This window comes from Berghia stephanieae, chromosome 1, assembly GCF_034508935.2.
Source record: "Berghia stephanieae isolate SIO BIC M18660-M18661 chromosome 1, UCSD_Bste_1.3, whole genome shotgun sequence".
In the NCBI taxonomy this organism is placed as follows: Eukaryota; Metazoa; Mollusca; class Gastropoda; order Nudibranchia; family Aeolidiidae; genus Berghia; species Berghia stephanieae.
Window position 1 is genome coordinate 20,347,200 of NC_088360.1, and position 21,916 is coordinate 20,369,115.

The 21,916-nt window shown below is 34.9% G+C and overlaps 1 protein-coding gene across 13 annotated transcripts in view; it reads left to right on the top strand.

Annotated features, from left to right (window-relative positions):
- Positions 1–21,916, top strand: part of LOC144970112 (spectrin beta chain-like) — a 255,001-nt gene that overhangs the window by 180,300 nt on the left and 52,785 nt on the right. For all 13 annotated transcript variants that reach the window (XM_078909351.1, XM_078909429.1, XM_078909368.1 and 10 more), the window contains 17 exons: positions 4,118–4,257; positions 4,633–4,756; positions 5,963–6,109; positions 6,992–7,165; positions 8,526–8,615; positions 9,220–9,350; positions 9,986–10,172; positions 10,732–10,932; positions 12,679–12,795; positions 13,986–14,099; positions 15,878–16,060; positions 16,415–16,560; positions 17,013–17,127; positions 17,911–18,021; positions 20,270–20,449; positions 21,012–21,215; positions 21,578–21,727. In XM_078909351.1, coding sequence (XP_078765477.1) covers positions 4,118–4,257; positions 4,633–4,756; positions 5,963–6,109; positions 6,992–7,165; positions 8,526–8,615; positions 9,220–9,350; positions 9,986–10,172; positions 10,732–10,932; positions 12,679–12,795; positions 13,986–14,099; positions 15,878–16,060; positions 16,415–16,560; positions 17,013–17,127; positions 17,911–18,021; positions 20,270–20,449; positions 21,012–21,215; positions 21,578–21,727 — 2,514 coding nt within the window. The remainder of the gene's footprint in view (positions 1–4,117; positions 4,258–4,632; positions 4,757–5,962; positions 6,110–6,991; positions 7,166–8,525; positions 8,616–9,219; positions 9,351–9,985; positions 10,173–10,731; positions 10,933–12,678; positions 12,796–13,985; positions 14,100–15,877; positions 16,061–16,414; positions 16,561–17,012; positions 17,128–17,910; positions 18,022–20,269; positions 20,450–21,011; positions 21,216–21,577; positions 21,728–21,916) is intronic.

Sequence of the window (21,916 nt, forward strand, 5' to 3'; positions counted from 1 at the left end):
CTGAATTACAATCTCTCATTAATCAGAACTTAGATCCACATAATTTCAGGTCTGATAGTAGTAGTAGTAGTAGTAGTAGTAGTAGTAGTAGTAGTAGTAGTAGTAGTAGTAGTAGTAGGAGTTGTTGGTGGTTTGTTGTAGTGTGTTGTAGTAGTAGGTGTTGTGTAGTGTAGTAGTAGGTAGTTGTAGTAGTTGTAGGTAGTAGTGAGTGTGTTGGAGTAGTAGTGTGGTTGTAGTTAGTTGTGTTAGGTATAGTGTTTGTAGTAGTGAGTGTGTAGTAGTGTAGTGTGTTGGTAGTGTTGTAGTTAGTAGTTGTAGGTATGTAGGGGTAGTGTTGTGAGTGTGTGTATGTGTAGTGAGTAGGTAGTAGTTAGTAGTATGTGTGTGTTGTAGGTTGTAGTGAGTGTGTGGTAGTTGTAGTGTAGTAGTGTAGTTGTAGTTGTAGTTGTAGTAGTGTAGTTGTAGTGTTGTGTAGTTGTGTGTTTGTAGTAGTGTGTTAGTAGTGGGGAGTAGTGAGTGTAGTGGTTGTGGTGTAGTTGGTGTGTTAGGGAGGTAGTGTGTAGTGTTGTGTAGTTGTAGGTGTGTGTGTAGTATGGTAGTGGTGTAGTAGTTGTAGTTGTAGTTGTTGTGTAGTTGTTGTAGTGTGAGTTGTTGTGTGTTGTAGGTGTGTGTTTGTTTGTGTGTGTGTATAGTGTAGTTGTTGTTGTTGTAGTGTGTGTAGTTGTTTGTTAGTGTTGTAGGTAGTGTGTGTGTAGTGTGTTGTAGTAGTTGAGTGTTGTGTGTAGTTGTTGTAGTTGTAGTGTGTGTTGTTGGTAGTGTGTTGTGTTGTTGTGTTGTTGTTGTAGTGGTGAGTTGTGTTGTTGTAGTTGTTGTGTGTATGGTAGTGTTGTAGTGTTGTAGTGTAGGTTGTAGTGGATGTTGGTAGTGTTGTGTGATTGTGTGGTGTGGTAGTTGTGTTGTGAGTGTAGTTGTTGTTGTTGGTTGTAGTTGTTAGTTGTGAGTGAGTTGATTTGTTGTAGTTGTAGTTGTAGTTGTAGTTGTAGTTGTGAGTAGTAGTTGTAGTTAGTTTGTTAGTTGAGTAGTGTTAGTTGTAGTATGTTGTGTGTGTAGTAGTTGTTGTTAGTTGTAGTGTAGTTGTAGTAGTTGTAGTGTAGTTGTGTATAGTAGTAGTAGTTGGTTAGTTGTAGTGTTGTAGTGTTGTTGTAGTGTGTGTGTAGTAGTTGTTAGTAGTGTAGTAGGTGTTAGTTGTAGTGTGTTGTAGTTGTTGTATGTAGTTGTGAGTTAGTAGTTTGTTGTTGTTGTTGTGTTAGTTTGGTAGTGTAGTGTGTATGTTTAGTGTTGTTGTGTTGGTATTTTTAGTGTAGTAGTAGTTGTAGTGTGGAGTTGAGTTGTAGTATGTTAGTTTGTTGTTAGTGTATTGTAGTAGTGTTGTAGTTTTGTAGTGTTGTAGTTGTAGTAGTGAGTTGTTGTGTGTAGTGTAGATGTAGTTTAGTGTAGTTGTGTAGTAGTTGTGTTGTAGTGTAGTTGTTTGTAGTAGTAGTTGTGTTGTAGTATAGTGTGTTGTGGTAGTTGTAGTAGTGTTGTTAGGTTGTAGTAGTGTAGTATGTGAGTGTAGTAGTAGTAGTTAGTTAAGTAGTTGTTGTAGTAGTAGTATAGTGTATGTAGTAGTTTGTGTTGTAGTGTGTATAGTTAGAGTTGTATAGTAGTAGTAGTAGTAGTAGTTGTAGTGTAGTTGTTGTTGTAGTAAGTAGTAGTGTGTAGTGTGTGTGTATGTAGTAGTTAGTAGTGTAGTAGTTTGTTGTTAGTTGTAGTTGTAGTAGTAGTGTAGTAAGGTTGTTGTAGTAGGTGTTATGTAGTTGTGTTGTTGTAGTAGTGTAGTATGTGTAGTAGTAGTAGTAGTTGTTGTGTGTAGGTAGTAGTAGTAGTTGTTAGTAGTTGTAGGTTGTATGTAGTAGTGAGTAGTTGTGTTGTAGTTAGTTGTTGTAGTTAGTAGGTGTAGTTGTTGTAGTGTAAGTAGTAGTAGTAGTTGTGTAGTGGTAGTAGTAGTAGTGTTGTTGTGTGTGTTAGTAGTTAGTTGTGAGTAGTTAGTAGTATAGTTAGTTGTAGTATATAGTTAGTGTAGTAGTAGTTGTATGTTGTAGTTAGTAGTTGTAGTGTAGTAGTTGTAGTAGTATTGTAGTAGTTGTTGTATGTTGGTATGTAGTGTATGTTGTAGTAGTTTAGGTTGTGTTGGTAGTAGTAGTTGTGTAGTGTTAGTATTGTTGTAGTGTATGTGTGTTGGTAGTTGTGTATGTTGTAGTTGTTGTTGTTGTAGTAGTAGTAGTATGTGTTGTAGTAGTAGTTAGTTGTAGTGTTGTAGTTGTAGTTGTATGTAGTTTGTTGTAGTAGTTAGTTTGTTGTTGGGTATGTTGTTGTGTGTAGTATGTAGTGTAGTAGTTTGTTGTAGTGTAGTTGTTTGTATTTGTAGTGAGTTGTGTTAGTGGTAGTTGTAGTATGTAGTTGTTGTAGTGTAGTAGTTAGTGGTTTGTTGTGTTGTGTTGTGTAGTTGTGTTGTAGTAGTTAGTTTGTAGTTGTTGTTGTGTATGTAGTAGTATGTAGTGTGTAGTAGTGTAGTTATGTAGTAGTTTAGTTAGTAGTAGTGTAGTAGTTAGTGTTAGTAGTGTTAGTAGTGTATGTAGTAGTTGTGTGTAGTTAGTAGTTAGTAGTTGTTTTAGTTGTAGAGTAGTTAGTTAGTTAGTTGTAGTTAGTAGTAGTAGTAGTTGTAGTAGTAGTAGTAGTTGTTGTTGTAGTAGTAGTAGTATTGTTGTTGTAGTAGTAGTAGTAGTTGTTGTTGTAGTAGTAGTAGTAGTTGTTGTTGTTAGTAGTAGTAGTAGTTGTTGTTGTAGTAGTAGTAGTATGTTGAGTAGTGTGTTTGTAGTAGTAGTAGTAGTTGTTGTTGTAGTAGTAGTAGTAGTTGTTGTTGTAGTAGTAGTAGTAGTTGTTGTTGTAGTAGTAGTAGTAGTTGTTGTTGTAGTAGTAGTAGTAGTTGTTGTTGTAGTAGTAGTAGTAGTTGTTGTTGTAGTAGTAGTAGTAGTTGTTGTTGTAGTAGTAGTAGTAGTTGTTGTAGTAGTAGTAGTAGTTGTTGTAGTAGTAGTAGTAGTTGTTGTAGTAGTAGTAGTAGTTGTTGTAGTGTAGTAGTAGTAGTTGTTGTAGTAGTAGTGTAGTTTGTTATGTTGTAGTAGTAGTAGTAGTAGTGTTGTAGTAGTAGTAGTAGTTGTTGTAGTAGTAGTAGTAGTTTTTGTATGTAGTATAGTGTAGTAGTATAGTTGTAGTAGTTAGTAGTATTGTTGAAGTAGTAGTTGTAGTAGTTGTTGTTGTAGTAGTTGTAGTAGTTGTAGTAGTAGTAGTAGTTGTAGTAGTAGTAGTAGTTGTAGTAGTAGGAGGAGGAGGAGGAGGAGGAATTACGCTTGCTGAGAATTGTGTGATTCAGTCATGGTCGATGAGTATAGCTGCTCTCTCCATCCATGTTGTTAATTGTTTCCATTGGTCACGGTCCTGGGCCAGAGTTTTGAGGCTGTCAAGATCTTGTTGTGACTTTAGTATGGAGGGCATTGCAGTATTTCTTAATTCGGCCTCATCTGAATCCAGAAATTTCTGATATGTAGAGAGATCCTGGTTCAGGGTAGTTGCTATTGATGTTGGTGGTCTCCCTACATATTTATTGCCATGAAGGAAATATTCTGTCATTGGAGGTCTGATAACCAAACGTAAATTTGGGCTTGGGTTAAATATGGTTATACTCGACAATGATCGTTTGCTTTGGTTTGAGAATATATGTCCATTACAATATGGAGCCCATCTTGGATTATCAGACCTGCAAATAATTACATGTCATTCCGAACCATCAATACCTACAATTTTCTCTTTGAGCATTTTTGAGATTTATGGACACGAAGTAAGAAGTCTTGCCTAATTCAGATGTCAGATTTGTTGGCATAGCATTTGATATCATTGATGTCATGATGATGTCATGAACATTAAAAAAAACCCAAAACAAACAGCTTTTTTTTTTTTAAAAAAGAAAAGAGAATGTGTGTTATTTAACTTTCTTTATTTTCCTTGTCCATTCAAATATTAGAGCACTGTGGATGATGTGGAAGGACTGCTCAGACGCCACGAGGACTTTGAGAAGAAACTTCAGGCCCAGGATGAGAAAGTCAAGGCCTTCAATGAACTGGCCGACAAACTGGTGGCTGAGGGACACCCAGACAGTGACAAGTAAGTTTGCATTTTAAAAAGAAATTACGTCCTTACTTCCCCACGGCATAACGATGCTGCCTTGTCTAGGCATTTCCTGAAGGAATAGAGATACTCCATCAAACAAATTATATCTGATGTCAACAGGAATCATCCATGCTATCCAAAGCTAGTATAAATTATTAACTGTATAAATATGACCCATCGCCTCAAAAATGTTATGTCGCCGCAAATCAAATATAAAGTTCTATAAAAACGTAATAAAATTAACTGAATATTTTTCTTTTATCTAATTAATACTGGATTTATAGTCCTGTTGGGTGAATTAGTATTTTTTTCCCATTTAGTTATTTCAATTTACGTCTTTTTATGTTTGTTTATTTTATTTCTTGAAAGGATTGACAAGAGAAGACAGACTGTTTTGGAGAGAAGGCAAAAAGCTAAAGACAGGGCTGCAGAAAGAAGAAAAGCTCTCCTGGCTTCTGATGAATTCCACAAGTTTAAGAGGGATGCTAATGAGGTAAAAACCAATACATTATTATCGACCATCTATTTGGGTCTTTTGGAACACTTGTAAAATTATGTAACACTTTAATAAAGTATTTGGGTCCATGCTATCTTGATGAAGACTTATACACACAAGTGGTAGAATATCCTATTTGGTTCTTTTGGAATTGTCTGTAAAATGATGTAACAATTACTGGAGTAGCTAGGGTCACATGCTATTTAGATAAGACTGAGTGAGTACACATAAACACAAAGCAGTAGAATATCATGAGTTTGTCCACATCTTTGGCATTTGATAACCAATGTGTACATGATTTTCTGTGAGAAGATTTTTTACCACGTGTAAGCCGTCCCTCGGTTACTGGGTGGGGATCCTGACCTCCCATAGCGGGCAGGGGGGTACATATTGTGTCTTCTATCCCCTTATATCTGTTTTCCAACATGCTTTCTGTCTTTGTCTTGGAATGAGATTACTTGGTTTTGTCCTGGCCCTGGCCCGAGTCCTGGCTGGGAGGGAAACAGTCAAATGCATAGTTATTGTTTTGAGAGATGATATTTTTTTCCTTGTAAATCATCTCTCTGTTATGTATTATTATATTTATTTTTAATGTATGATGTAAGCATTTGAATGTATTCCTCCTTGTTGGATTTTGTGCTTGTGTCCGGATGAGAGTTATAGGTGATCTCAAGCTAAGTACATTGATGGTATGCTCTTGGAATCTACATCTGATCCCTATTTGTTCCCAATTCCCCTTTGTCTTACTCTCTCTTGGGTGATTTAATTGTAATTCTAGAACTTTTGACTATCCCATTTTCTTCCTTTTTACTGGCGCTGATATAACCTAAATGTGTTGCAAGTGCCGTAAAACCCTTAAAAACAAAAACAAACCGTCCCTCGGTTGGGTGTCTTATGTTTAATAGTTAGATATTATATTAAATTATTGTAATTTGTGCAGAGAACTCAGTTGAGATAGGAATGGTTTTTTTTTCTTAGACAATGTCCACTGTCCTTTAAACAAGACCTTTTGCCTTACTTATTCCAAGGCACTTATATGACCCAAGAGTATTGAAGGCATTGTTATACTAAACGAAAATGAGGGCCAAACATCACCTGTAATACTTTCCAAATCGTACTTTCAGACATCGGCGTTTTCGCTTTCATAGTCCCAGACATTGAAGAAAATAATACTTTGCAATTACCCCTGAAATCAATCCACAGCTGTCCCAATGGATGAAAGAAAAATTAAAAACAGCAACAGATGAATCCTATCGAGACCTCAACAATCTTCAGGCAAAACTCCAGAAACATGCAGCGTTTGAAGCAGAACTGAAGGCCAATAACGAAAGGCTCAAGAGTATCAACAAGGTTTGTTTGCTTAGAGAGAGAGAGAGAGAGAGAGAGAGAGAGAGAGAGAGAGAGAGAGAGAGAGAGAGAGAGAGAGAGAGAGAGAGAGAGAGAGAGAGAGAGAGAGAGAAGAGGAGAGAGAGAGAGAGAGAGAGAGAGAGAGAGAGAGAGAATCAGAGAGAGAGAAGAGGAGAGAGAAAGAAAGAGAGAGAGAGAGAGAGAGAGAGAGAGAGAGAGAGAGAGAGAGAGAGGGGGGGAGCGACTTCTTATATTAGCACAGTGTTTATACATTGCACATTTTATGTGTATTATTATTAAACTTACAAGATTAGAGATTTTGGAGTACAATTTTAGGGGATTTCATTTGATTATTTCCCATTAACTGTGTCCCACATTTGAACTCTATTGTGGGGACATAATATAAATAATAACGACTACATGATTTCTAGCTATTAGCAAAACGCTCTTGTCTCCTAATTGTGATAACTTGTTATTGATCAGTTACAGATCAAGGGACAAATTCATTTCCTTATACTCTAGAAAGTGAGCTGTTAAATTTGTAAAAATCCATCCAATGTTTTAACTGATGTGGAAAACATTTATACATGACATGGTGCCAGAAATATAAAAGAAACTTAACATAATCGCTCTAAAAATATCAGTTTTATGGTGTATTCACTCACATCATAAAATATGACCATAGTCGATTTTTCCTGGATAACTCATATCTTTTTGTTTTCATTTTCAAATGTTACAAACGTATCACTTTTATGGCGTATTCACCAACATCATAAAATATGACCATGGTCGATTTTTCCTGGATAACTCTTAAATCTTTTTGTTTTCATTTTCAAATGTTACAAACGCGTTTTGATTCAATGCCATGCTTCAATGTTATATCAGACTGGTGACGGACTGATTGCCGACAAACATCCAAAATCTGATGAGGTCGAGGACATCATGTCACAGCTTAGTCGACAGTGGAAACAACTCAATGACAAAGCACAGGATAAAGGGAACAAACTGCGTCAGGCCTCAGCTCAACACACCCTCAATCGTGCTCTTGATGATGCTCAGGTATTATTAAACCCTCTCCTTACCACCCATATGAAAATCATCACATTCGTTACGATACAGCCAACATTTTGTCTCATTCTGATTTCTTTTGTACATCATAATATTTGAACAAAAAACGTTTGCTATAATTAAAGTATATTAACACCGTGTTGAAGATCTCATTTAGCAGAGAAAAAAAAATATGTATAAGCAAGAACTAACAGCTTTTGTGTTTGTATAGGTTGGGTGTGAAGTTTTGGGGACAATCAGGAAAATGGCCAGTAAGGAGAGAGTTAAACCCTTTACAGACAGTGTTTAGTTTATTCTATCCCCCTATTTCTGTTTTCCAACTTGCTTTCTGTCTTTGTCTTGGATTTAAATTATTTGATTTTATCCTGGCCTGGGCCGGGGTTCTTGGGTGGAGGGAAACAGTCAATTGCATAATTATTGTTTTGGGAGATGATATTTTTTTTCTCCCTGTTATGTCCTGTTATATTTCTGTTTTGAATACATAATGAGCTGTAAACATAAGAGTGTATTCCTCTTTGTGGGATCATGTGCTGATGTCAGGATGAGACTTTTAGGTGATCTCAGACTAAGTACACTGATATTGCGCTCTTGGGAATCTTCATCTGTTCCCTGTTTGGACCATTTCCTTATGTGCTTTTAATTGTAAGTCTAGAATTATTTGGCTCTCCCATTTTCTTCCTTTTTACTGGCGCTGAAATGATCTGAATGTGTTTTAAGCACCGTAAAACCCTTAAAAACAAAATAAACAGGATTTGATTTTATTCTAACCTGGTACCAAAACGTAACATTTTCACCAAGAAAGCAGTAACAGTGATGAGGCCAGAGTGGCATTGCTATAAGGTCTGCAGTTATAACCAGATGAAAAAGGTTAAAAATTGTGATTTGAATGAAAATGAGTTGTGCTGTTTAAGGTTATTACATGCATGACAATAGTATGAATTCTCTTTAGAATTAACAAACATTTATAAATATTGATATAACTGAAGATTCATCCATACATGAAACATATATGAATGAATGAATGAATGAATGAATGAATGAATGAATGAATGAATGAACGATTGGATAAAGCAATAAAAAAGGTCAACACATTCATTTATTTATTAAGAAGATATAATCCCCCTTATAACTAATCTCGAGGGATATAGATCAGTTTTGAATAACTAGATTTGCACTAAGCTTGTATTTGTCTTTTTTTAATCATGGAACACGATATTTTATTTAACATAAAAAAGAAAACAACAAAGCAACAATACAGGATATGAAATGAATAATAAAAGTCACTATTTTTAATATAAAGATTGTAGTATTTTTTAAGATTTCATTTTGGATATGATTTTTACATTCCCAGGACAAACTTGATGAAATGGAGAAATCTGTGGCTAATCCAGATCTTGGCTCAGATCTGCGGGGTGTGAAAAATTTGCTAAAGAAACACCAGGTATGCACTTCCTAACCCTTTGCTTTAATTTAGAATTGATAATTTTAGAATTTCATTGATTCTGCTGAACTTTGTCTGGAGAAGAATTGTATAGTATAATTGCGAAAGGATATCAGAATATTAATCTAAAGAAGAAAGGGGGAAGGGGGCGCGGTGTGAGATTATCTCACAAAGTATGTCTCATTTTTTTCTTCTTTTTTGTTTTGTTTTGTTTTGTTTTTGTTGCCAACATTGAAGAATCTGTTATGTGTATTAAACTACATCGGGTCAGAAAATGGAGACATGTTTGGATATTTATTGGCAAGTACATCAAATTATCTTATCATTAAATTATGTTTCTTTTTTTTTTAATTTTAAATTTCGAATTTATATATACATGTTGTAAAATGAGTACCTGGCTGTTAACAGTGTTGTCTCTGCCCGAAAAAATTATAATATCGCCTTACAGGCGTCATGTCTTGTCCTAAATGTTAAATGTTGCTGTTGAACAGGGACCCCTTGTAAAGCGCTTTGAGCACGTTTAGTGGATATTGCGCTATACAAAAGCTCAATTTAATTTTAATTTAATTTATACATGAAGAATATCTTTTCATTTATTCTACAGAACCTGGAGACCGAACTTGGTTCCTTGTCAGACACAATCCAAGGCATCATATCCCAGGGTAAAGAGATGGCAGACGCCGGCCATTTCAACTCTGCAGGAATCCGAAAGGCTGTGGATGACTTTAATACAAGGCATGTTCTATTCGTGTCCCTTTTCTATACAGTGAAATTGGATAGTTTCCAGTTTGGATTAGTCTAGTGTATTAAAATTGTGACTAATTATACGATTCTCTTTTGGTGATTTATGGAATGAATAATAAAATAAATAAATAAATTTCCCTTTATTCATCCCATTGGGGAATTTTGTCTCTAGGGCCTATTTCAAGGGATTACTGGAATAACCCAGGCGTCAGCGCAGTGCAGCGCGCAAATTGAGCCAGGGCGAGATGGCTTCCTCAAGGTCACATAGCGCAGCGGCAGGTGATCGAACTCTGTACCGTTCGGTTACGAAGCAAAGACAGTACTGCTGAGCCACACTACCCCCTAAATAAATGTTATTTTTTATGACCTGGTATTTTACTATGAAATTGATGTCTTTGATTGTTTGTTTGATTTTTTTTTGTTTTTTTAATCAAGGATCAATATATTCAAAGTTGTATAACATTGAAAGAACCTTCTAATCTGTCATATTGTCATTGAGATCAGATGTTTTGAATTTAGGATAAGCTATGAATCGCACGTTCAGTAAGATTTAATTATAACAATTTATCATTGACTGGAACCCGGTTCAGAAGGTGTTCATATATGTTACCCTTTCTCTTCTCCAGATTTGAAAATTTGAAACCAGCTGTAGCCAATCGTAAAAACCTTTTAGAAGAATCTTTGCAGTATCACCAGTTTGTCTTCAATGCAGACTTGGAGATCCAGTGGATTAAGGAGCATTTACCGTCAGCTTCTTCCACTGACTACGGTAAAAATTTGGTCGATGCTCAGAAACTGCATAAAAAACACCAGGTAAGTGTTTGCTTCTTGGGTGATTTTAACTTGAGTTATCAGAGAATAAAACGATGTTTCAGTTAACCTTTTTATTAGAGCCGGTGTGACTCGCTCAATGAATATAATAATTATAATAATATTACATGTTCCAGTGATAAATTATTTCACAAAACCGCCTACCACATTTGAATTATCATCATCATAATCATCATCATCATCATCATCATCATCATCATCATCATCATCATCATCATCATCATCACCATCATCATCATCTTTCTGGTTGTACATTTCACATTGAAAACGATACCCTTCCCTTTAATCAAGATGGTTATGTGGATAAGGCACTTCCTCCCAGGGGACCTGAGTTAGAGCCTTGCTGTTGAAATCCTGTTTCCTCCTCGAGCAACAAAACTAAAAGCGTATTGCTGACTTTGTGCCATTACATTGCAGCTGGAGCCTGGCTTCTTTCCATCTTTTCTTGAGATAGACCATATTGTAACAAATCCCTTAAATATGAATAAAAGCATTTGGTTTTTTATTTTATTTTACTATATTATCTCATTGTCTCTTTCAGGAACTTGATCGAGAGATCCAAGGGCATCAGAGTGCCATAGACAAGGTATCTGGAGAGGGTGACAAACTGATTGCCCAGCACCACACGAATGCCAAGGCTATCCGAGATAAGAACCAGGAGATGCTTTTATGCTGGGATGACTTGCTGAAAAAGTCCAAAAACAGGAAAAAGAATTTGGACATTTCACTACAGACTCAAAAAGTATAAAATTTTTTTATGAGTATGATTGATCAATGTGCTTTGTTTGTTGTCTTGATATTCGCATAAGTCTTTTTTAAGACTATGCAACAATATCTGCCATCTTGGATTGAAGCTGTAGTCTTTTGAGTCGTGTGCTTTGAGTCGGGTTTGGTTGGTGGAGATAGCCTCAAGTGATGGGAATGTCTACTTCCTTGACCAATGAGATTTTTTTGGGTCCACCTTTGAGATTACCTTATAGCCTTTATTCCTCCTACTTGTTCTGAAAGTAGACTCAGCCCAGCTCGACTGGGATCTTTTTCTTGGAGTAGAAGTTAGAGATTCAGATGAACATATCTTTCTTTAGGACACATCAAGAAAGTCGAACAAGTTCAAAGGGTGTTTAGATCCATTGTAAAGAATGTTATTAAAGGTTGTTTTTTTTTGTCTGTAGTTGGAGTCTAAAACATTTGTTAAATTTAAAAAAAAAAAAAAATTAATAATAATAAAAAAATTGAGCTTTTATATAGCGCAATATCCACTAAATGTGCTCAAAGCGCTTTACAAGGGGTCCCTGGTCAACAACAACATTTAACATGTAGGACGGAACATGACGCCTGTTAGGCGATATTATTGTTACCAACAATTACTTGTGCAAACCTGGCTGTGTTACTGAGGCTTTGAAATTGTTGCAGTGGAAAATAATGGAGAGTAGGCGGAAAGAGACACACTTCCATCTTCTCAGCAGAACAGTTAACTCAAACAAAATGGCAGTAACTCTTCCACAATATTTTACAAAACCTCATAGTACATTCACAAGAAATGATCTTAGCAGTAAGTTCACCATTCCAACACACGGAAACAACATATATAAAAAGTTACCCCCCCCCCCCCAAGAACTATCAAGAACACTCTCCCTCCAGAAATCCTAGATTTTAAAAACAACAACAACAAAAAATTTGATCAACATTTATTTTTCACCTCAATGACAGACAATAATGGAGAAAGTCACCACATTATTCGTATAAATCTGCAGTGACGGGTAATTCACCGTTTGCAGATAAAGACGTTGAAGTCTTTGAACAAACAAAAACTGGGTGGGGATCCTGACCTCCCATAGCGGGCAGGGAGGTACATACTGTGTCTTCTATCTCCTTATATCTGTTTTCCAACATGCTTTCTGTCTTTGTCTTGGAATGAGGTTACTTGGTTTTGTCCTGGCCCTTTCCGGAGTCCTGGCTGGGAGGGAAACAGTCAAATGCATAGTTATTGTTTTGGGAGATGATATTTTTTTCCTTGTAAATCATCTCTCTGTTATGTATTGTATTATGTTTAGGTTACATATTATATTATATGATTGGTAAACATTTGGGTGTATTCCTCTTAGTTGGGGCCTGTGCTTGTGTCTGGATGGTGATCTCAAATTAAGTACATTGGTGGTATGCTCTTGGAATCTACATCTGATCCCTATTTGTTCCCAGTTCCCCTTTGTCTTACTTTCTCTTGGGCGCTTTAATTGTAATTCTAGAACTTTTTACTGTCCCATTTTCTTCCTTTTTACTGGCGCTGATATAACCTAAATGTGTTGCAAGCGCCGTAAAACCCTTAAAAACAAAACAAACAAACAAAAAATCCCCTTGAATTATGACGTTAATATATGCAATGAACATACCATGACTGACCCATGACTTACCAAATTCTTTCAATGAGATGAATTTATGTTTCTCTTCTCATTTCATTTGATAATTTTTAAAATTTATTTTCCTCCAGTACTTTTCTGAGGTGGCTGAAGTCGAGGCATGGATCAATGACAAGATGGCCTTAGTGTCAAGTGAAGACTATGGAAAGGACGAGAGTGCTGCTGATAAGTTACTGGCCAAGAACAATGTAAATGAAGAGATATAAATATATGTTTTCATTTAAAACACATTATATTAGAACAACACACCTATTCGGTTCTAAACTGTTTGGAAATAGAATATGTGTTGAGTAAAAATCCTCATGAATTATTGCCTTAACTAAGTGAAACTAGTAAAGATGTAGAGAAAGTGAAAATCTTAATTATGAAGAATTTATTTTCTTATTGTTATGGCTTACTATTTTTGTTTTCGCTGAGGGAATTTGTTTAGACAACCATAGACATTATGCCATGGACATACATATATAAATCTTCGTAATCTACTACTACAATTCAAGTTAAAACACTTATTTCTACTACTACAATACTACAATTCAAGTTAAAACACTTATTTCTACTACTAAAATTCAAGTTAAAACACTTATTTCTACTACTACAATTCAAGTTAAAACACTTATTTGTACTTCCACTATCACCTCTTTCAAGAAATCATATTTATTTTTATAGCTCTGTTTATTTATAATTTTGCAATTGATTGAAGAAGGTATATGGTCAGAAGCTTTCCGTGTTAAACCTGTTCATACTGATTATAGCTGGTTTTGGTTCCTGACCTCCCATAGTGGGCAGGGAGGCACTTACTGTGTCTTCTATCCCCCTTTATCTTTTTTCCAGCATGCTTTCTGTCTTTGTCTTGGGATGAAATTACTTGGTTTTGTCCTGGCACTGGCCGGATACTCTAGCTGGGAGGAAAATAGTCAAATGGATAGTTAGTTTTGGGTGATATTATTATTTTCTCTGTTATGTACTGTATTATGTTTATTTACATGTTATATATGATTTGTAAACATTTGAGTGTATTCCTCTTAGTGGGGACCTATGCTTGTCTATGGATGAGACTTTTAGGTGATTTCAAACTAAGCACTTTGATAGTGTGCTCTTGAAATCTACATCTGTTCCCTATTTGAACCAATTCCTCTTTGTCTTACCTTTCTTGGGTGCTTTAATTCCAGAACTTTTTACTATCCCATTTTTTTCCTATTTCTGGCACTGATATGACCTTAATGTGTTGCAAGCGCCGTAAACCCCTTTAAAACAAAACAAAACAACTAATTATAGCATTTGTTGAAATCATTAAAAGATATTTAAAGGCTTAAGACAGTTTGAGAGAAGCTTATGTACACTTAAAGTGGATCTGTATCGTGTATGATTTACTTAACAGGTCTTAGAGACGGATATTCAGACATACCAAGCCATTGTAAACACCCTGGGAAAGGAATGCAACAGGCTTTTTAAACTTGGATACTCCGAGCCACAAGCATTGAGGAAGACTCAGGTAAATATTGTCAGATACTGTGTGTACATAATATCTTCAGAAAAAAAAAATTTAGTAAGCGCGTTGACAAATTATTATTTTTTTTGTTGTCTTCATCAGTGATATGGTACATTTTGAATAGTTTAATTTATGAAGATGCTTACATATTATAACGGATGCCATTTCTATTTGATTGATGTAAACAAGAAATATTCTGTTATAAAGGACTTATTTGATTTATTAACATTGAGTGAAAAACATTACATCCACCGTTTCATACCCCCCCCCCCCAAAAAAAAAAAAAAAAAACCCAAAAAAAACCGGCAAAACAAAAACAAAACAAAACAAAACAACACCTCGTCGCCCGTGTGTTTTCCCATTACAGTGCACTCTGGATACGTCGACGTTGCCTAAGTCGATTTTTACCCAAGTCGATTTTTTTTCTTGGTCCCTCCCCCTTCTTCCTATATAACATTAGTAAAAAAAAAAAACTCCACATAAGTCGATGTCGCTTAAGTCGATGTTCTCATCACTCATGACTACAAAAAAAATCACAAATAAACAAGTATTTCCATTGGTTAAAAAAGCTACCAGTAAGAATTTTAAGTGGTTAAGAATATCCGTGAACGATTGGCGCACATCGATATGATGTAGGTGCTTTGCCTGACGTCCGTGTTCAATGTACATGAGCAGTATTGAATAACTTTAATTTCTCCATCTCAAATTTTACATTGTCGCAACTTCAAGTTCAAGATTTTTTTGGTTCTAATCCCAGGCCATCCTATGTAATGGCCCTCTTAATTAGTATCAATTTTATCAAGAGGAATTCAAGTCAAGTCTACAACTACAATGGCAAACCTATCGCGGAAAAGGAAGATTCGATGCATTTGGAAAGTTTGGCATGCGACAGAAAATCATCGCTATTTCTGTCTCGACGATTTACAAGAAGCATGACCTTGACCTAGAGGCGCCTACCCTTCCGCTTTTCGCGGAATAATGTCACTTAATTGAGGTTAAATCCATCCATTCAATGCTTTGCTCTCAGACGGCCAGGACCTGTGTGTTCTCTATTATTATTTGACCCCATTCTTAGTCTTTACACAATCTGTACATTTTTTACACATTTTTTATTTTTAATCATTTGAGTACTTTTGGATTGTCTATTACATTTTCTGTTGCAAAGTATGTCATAGTCAAAAACAGTAAGTTAATTCCGCTTTTTTATCTCAAATTCCGATTTTTATGTATTCTGATTCCTCTATGGGACTATTGGGGGTAGGAGCCTCTCATGACCACTACAGAGACCGCGCGATATGAAGGGACATACTTATTCTAGATTGGTTTGCTTTGTTCAAATGAGTTTTTGCTCATTTGGTTACACTCCGGTTAAGTTGATTTTCGGATAAGTCGATTTTTTTCTCGGTTCCCCTGGGCATCGTCTTATCCGGAGTCCACTGTATTTTGACAAGTGGTTTTGTGTGTGTGTGTATGTGTGTGTGTGAGTGTGTGTGTGTGAGAGAGAAAGAGAGATTGAGGGAGAAAGAAAGAAAGAAAGAAAGAAAGAAAGAAAGAAAGAGAGATAGAGAGATAGATAGATAGATAGATAGATAGATAGATAGATAGATAGATAGATAGATAGATAAAGAGAGAGAGGGAGAGAGAGAGAGAGAGAAAGAGAGAGAGAGAGAGAGAGAGAGGAGAGAGAGAGAGAGAGAGAGAGAGAGAAGAGAGAGAGGAGAGAGAGAGAGAGAGGGAGATTAACTGATTAATCAGTAATGTCTTTTATTGCCTCTATGTAGGACCGTCTACAAGACAATCTGTCCAAGCTGAAACGACTGGCTGCTGAAAGGGGTGCCAAGCTTGAGAGGAGCAAGAGATTGCATGCTTACATGAGAGAAGCAGATGAGTTTGAAGACTGGATTCATGAACACATGCAAACAGCTTCATCTGAAGAATATGGACAGGATTTCGAACATTTGCAGGTATGAAGATGGTTACAGATAGATATTTAGCAAATGGCTTTCCTGATTTTGTTAAAATTCCAGGTTTTGTCATTCTTTTTTCATTTTCTCGACTTAATGTCGTTTACTTGTTATCTTACCCAGGCCATATATCAGAAAAAGAATTAATGACATAACTTTCCAACTTATTCACAAAACACACTCTGTTATGTATAAGTTCATGAATTTAAATTGATATTGTCTATTCTGATTTATGTTTATAAAAAAAATCATTACATACATATTTTTATCACAATTTTATTCACATTTTCAATTTTGCCTTGTGTTGCTATGAAGGTGTATGAATATCTGTTTATCCTTTTTACTCCATGACAGATTTTGAGAGGCAAGTTTGACGAATTCAAGAGGCTTGTGGATGCCAGCACAGAGAGGTTTAACCGTTGTGAACGTCAAGCTGATTATTTGATCAAAGACGGAGGTTTCCACACAGCAGAAGTGTCAGATAGACAAGATCGTGTTAGGTAAATAGTCTTGAATTTTTATTTTTGTTTTAATGATTCCACTCTTCTTAATTATTACTATTTTTTAATGACTCTTCCCTACTACATAGCAATTTAGTTCTAGGCAGGGGGGCAACTTGTAGCCATCTCTTTCCTCCTTTTTGTTGGTCACTTAAGGAAGTATGTAATCACTTACAAATTCTTCCATCGTTGCTTAGCTGATGTTTTCTTTCCTTTGACTTTCTATAGTTGTCTGAAACTTTTATAAAGTCAACCAATCTTTCTGGTTCGGCGATGTTAGCTTTAGCAGGTTTCCACTGTAAATTAAAAATGCCAGGACCTAAACCAGCCTGACATATTAACGACTTGAGGTAGTTGATCACAAATACACCATCTCTGTAAGTTTCTGTTTTACATGAACATTTTTGTTTTCAATGCAAATTATGTCTTGAACAAAATTTTTAATTTGACAGAGAATCATGGAATGCCCTTCTTGAGACGATAGAAAACAGGGACCAAAAACTTCATGGAGCGGGAGAGATTCATAGATTCAACAGGGATGTCGAAGATGCTCTGTCAAGAATTCAGGTACATCTGTTTTCTATACTAAGGTTGGAATAATTCTTAAGATGAAATTTAATATGGATATCGGAATTACTTTATCAAAATGTCATTTGTTATTTACAGCTGCTGTAGTTCGAGTTCCAATTACGATCATATTCTTCTCATAAATATTTATTATGTCAGATATTTGTGATGCTGTAAGATCTCTAGACTTTTCATCAGCTAAGATATATAATTAAATGCAATATTCAAAACATGGCTGAAACTTGACAAAACACTTTCGATATCTCTCTATTACTATTACTTGGTATGAAAAAGACGCACTGTTTAGATCCATTGTAAAGAATATTATTAAAGGTTGTTTTTTTTGTCTGTTGTTGGAGTCTAAAACATTTGTTAAATTTAAAAAATAATAATAATAAAAAAATAAAAATTGAGCTTTTATATAGTGCAATATCCACTAAATGTGCTCAAAGCGCTTTACAAGGGGTCCCTGGTCAACAACAACATTTAACATGTAGGACGGGACATGACGCCTGTTAGGCGATATTACAATTTTTCGGCGAAAGACAACGCTGTTAATGACCAGGTACTCATTTTACACCTGAGTACGGTGAGAGAATGTGGGTAGAGAGTCTTTTCTAAGGACTCAGTTATGCGCCGAGCGCGAGGCTCAAACCCAGGACCTTCCGATCCGAAAGCGAGTGTCATACCACTAGACCACATAGCTGCACAAATTATAAATTATAGCATAAGATATTATAGATAAAGTCACATAATGAAATGTCTGTCCATTTGATTGTGTAGGAGAAAAGTTCAAGCATTCCTGATGATTTGGGAAGAGACTACAATACAACTTTGAGTTATCTAAAGAAGCACGAGGCTTTTGAGAACGATTTGGTGGCCTTGGAAGGACAGGTTAGTCAACAATGCTAAAGAGCTTCTTATTTTCATCATCACTCTGTGGTTGGTTAAATCAAAATGGTTCTATATCTACTGTTTCTCCCCCATGTTTTTCAATCTATTATATTATCTATTCTTTGTTAAACATGACATCGAACAAGCATTGCCTTGTTTTTTGGGTTATTTGTTAGTTTTTTTGTTGAAAATGTGTACCAGAATATTTTAATGTTTGATTTTTTTTCATTCAAAATATAGCCATAATTATTATGAGTGTAAAAATGATGTTCATCTTTTAACTCACATTTTTTTTCATATTTTTCACAACTTATCAAATACTCTGGATAATTTAGAACATTATTTTATTTGTTTTCAACTTATTTTTCAAGAATTAATGTACCGCAGTCGTTCTATTATGACACTTTGTCATCTTTAGAAGTGCACCAAAAAGTTAGCCCCTTAACCCTTTCCTTACCGCCCATAGGAAAATCGTCACATTCGTTACGATGCAACAGACAATTTTCTCATTCTGATTTCTCTTCTACATCACAAAATCTAAAGAATGATTTGATTACAGCTATAAGTACTAAACACTGTGTTATAGAGCTCACTTGTTCCTTTTTTGTTTGAGTAAGAAAAGTCTATTCTTGTGTTGGGCGGGAGTGAATTTTCGTAGGAAATTCTAAAAATACTTGGTAAGGAGAGAGTTAAATATTTAAAGGTTAAAAGAAAATTCCTGCATTGTAGATAAAATAACTATTGATTTGTGACAATTTGGATCTCTTTAGATTGGTGTTATAAAAACTGGTAAAACTGTAAGTAGGCACAGTGTGATGATTGGATTTGCTGAGTTTGTTGAAATTACTGCATGAATTGATGATCTCCGAGTGGAGCTACAAACGCAAAGTAGCATCAGTATACTGCATAAATTTGATGTTTCCACCATTAAACACTATTACGTAACATAAGATAGCATGATTAAAGACTTAAATTCGGATTGTATTCGGTAAATACCTTGTTGATATGAAGAATAAATACAAAGTGATGTATCAATGATACACATCAATGGATCATTTAAATCAATGACCATTACTGATCAATTTGAAATATTATATAAATCTCCCAGTCGATCAAACTTTTAAAACTATCATGAGAACGTGCATTCTTTGTTTCGAATCTAATTTTCCACAAGTGCATAGTATGAAACATGAAAGATTTTTGTCTATCTTTAGTATTACACATGGATAAGTAAAGTTTGAATTCATCTCCTCTTGTGAGGGAAAGTGATGAATTGTGATGAATCAATATTAACAATTTTTGTGTAACTCTATGAATTTGTATCAAGTCACCACAAACTATTCTGTACTTTGGAATAGGGATATGCAAATGTTTTTGTCTTTCTTCATATGAACATTAATAGACACTATGAAGCATTTTGGTTGCCCGTCGTTGTACTTGTAACTAGGGTATTGCCGAGTTTATTTTGTGAGCAGAATGCGTATTGAACCTGTGTGACTGCAATTATTATAAGAATGTTTGAATGAAATGAAGTCTGTATGTGTGTTTTTGATATTACTAAAAAAAAAGTGTGTTTTCTAAAAAAAAAAGTCATATTTTGGTGACATTGTTTTTATGATTGTAACTAATCATATCATTTTTTAAACTTGTGTTTCAATGAATGCATTAAGTTTTGTTATATTATGACATTTCAATGGTTTGATGAATTGATTAAAATATCTTCCGCAAGCGCCATTTTGATGATTAAATTCAGTGTTAGGGTGTTTTGATTGGAACTGTGCTGTAAAGACTAACAGACTAGCATTATATTAAAATTAAAAAATTATTGTGATTTGTAACCTTTATGCTCTTTCTACCCCCCCCCCCCTCTCTCTCTCTCTCATTCTCTCTCTCTCTCTCTCTCTCTCTCTCTCTCTCTCTCTCTCTCTCTCTCTCTCTCTCTCTCTCTCCCTCTCCCCTTCCTGTACCAAAACGCCTTACTTTCAATCACATATAATGTATTATTATATTCAATGAAAAGTTACATTTTTTTGGTCGGGTCGGTTATATATAAACAATATTTGTGTTTTAAAATGGGTTGTGTTTTCGTTGCTATAAGTAGCTATAGAAGATCATTGGGCATCTCAAAACTTTTTTTTATAGGCTTCGCATCACAATTACAAAAAAAGTATTATAAAAACCTAACTTTTGAAATATTGATATTAACCAAGTGGGTTTTTGTTTTTTTAAAATCACTTTTTAAATTCAGCTTCAAGTTCTAATTGACGACTCCAACCGCTTGCAAGAAGCCTACCCAGGTGAGAATGCTGAACAAATTTCCTTGTTACAATCGGCTGTCGTTGACGATTGGGGAGACCTGCAAACAAAAACAGATGAGAGGAAGGCCAACCTTTTGGCGGCTGCTGATTTACACAAATTCAATGCCAGTGTAAGTGTCAGGTGTTCTTTGTTAGAAGTTGAGACTTTAATATTTTAACTAGTTCAAGTATTATGTGTTAGAATAAGATGATAGGACTTAATATTTACTAGTTAGATATGTTTAGATAGATGATAGGACTTTAATATTTTAACTAGTTCAAGTATTATGTGTTAGAATAAGATGATAGGACTTTAATATTTTAACTAGTTTTGATGGCATGTGTTATTATAAGATGATAGGACTTTAATATATTAACAAGTTTAAGTGGCATGTGTTATATAAGATGATAGGACTTTAATATTTTAACTAGTTTAAGTGTCAAATCTTATTTATAATAAGATAATAGGACTTTAATATTTTAACGTTCATAGTGTTGGGAAATAAAACGGGAAATTGTGATAATTACAACATTGATTTTAAGGTTTAAAATCCAGCTAAAGGTAAATGTGATTGTTTTGTTTTTTTTTTTTTTTTTTTTTTTGTTTTTTATTTTGCGATTTTATATATTTTTCTTGTTATGAACATAATTTGACATTTATTCACTGCTTACTTTGTTTTATTATTATTTCAGGTGAGGGATTTACTTGACTGGGCGAACGAAACAAAGAGAGAAATGAACATGGACCATAATGTTAAGGATGTGAATGGTGCAGATCTTCTCAGGCAGAGACATGAAGAAATCCGAGCAGAAATTGACTCCAGACAGGAGACTTTTGACGCGGTCATACAGACAGGAGAAGCCTTGATCCAAAATGAGCACTATGCAAAGAATGAGGTTTGGACCATTTTGAACTATACTTTTCTGACTTTTAAAATATTTTATAAAATATCATTCATAAAAAATTAATGGTTTTCTAAAAGATGACGAGACTTTTGCTTGATTAAAGAGAATTATATATTATTATATAACAATAAACGAAGAATATCAACTATTAGATAATTTTTCAATCAAACAAAAATAAACTTAACTAAAAGCAAAATACAAAACAAAAGAACAAACCAAAACAATAATAAGAACAAAACAAACAAACAAACAAAACAACAACAAAAAAACACCTAAAAGATGGGACCTAGGATAGGCATTTTTATTCCATGTGTGAGTTTATGGATTCTTTACTCGCAATGGCTATTTTTCAGATTTCTGACAAAGTGAATCAGGTCCAGAATGCCAGAAAACAGCTACAGGAGGTGTGGCAACAGAGAAAAGAGCTTTACGACCAAGTGTACGATCTGAACATTTTCCTGCGAGACACTGACTTCCTCAACAGAACTAGCGCTTCTCAAGAGGTAAAATCCTTTTTTGATTTACAGATGCCATTAGATGATAAACAATGTGAATAAAGTCTGAATGAAAATAGGACATTGAAATTTAAATTTTCAACAAGAGGTACTATTGCTGGAATGATCTTTGATAAAGACAGGTGAATTTGTCATGAAAACCACTATTACAGCTCTTAATCTTTTTACAATGTCATT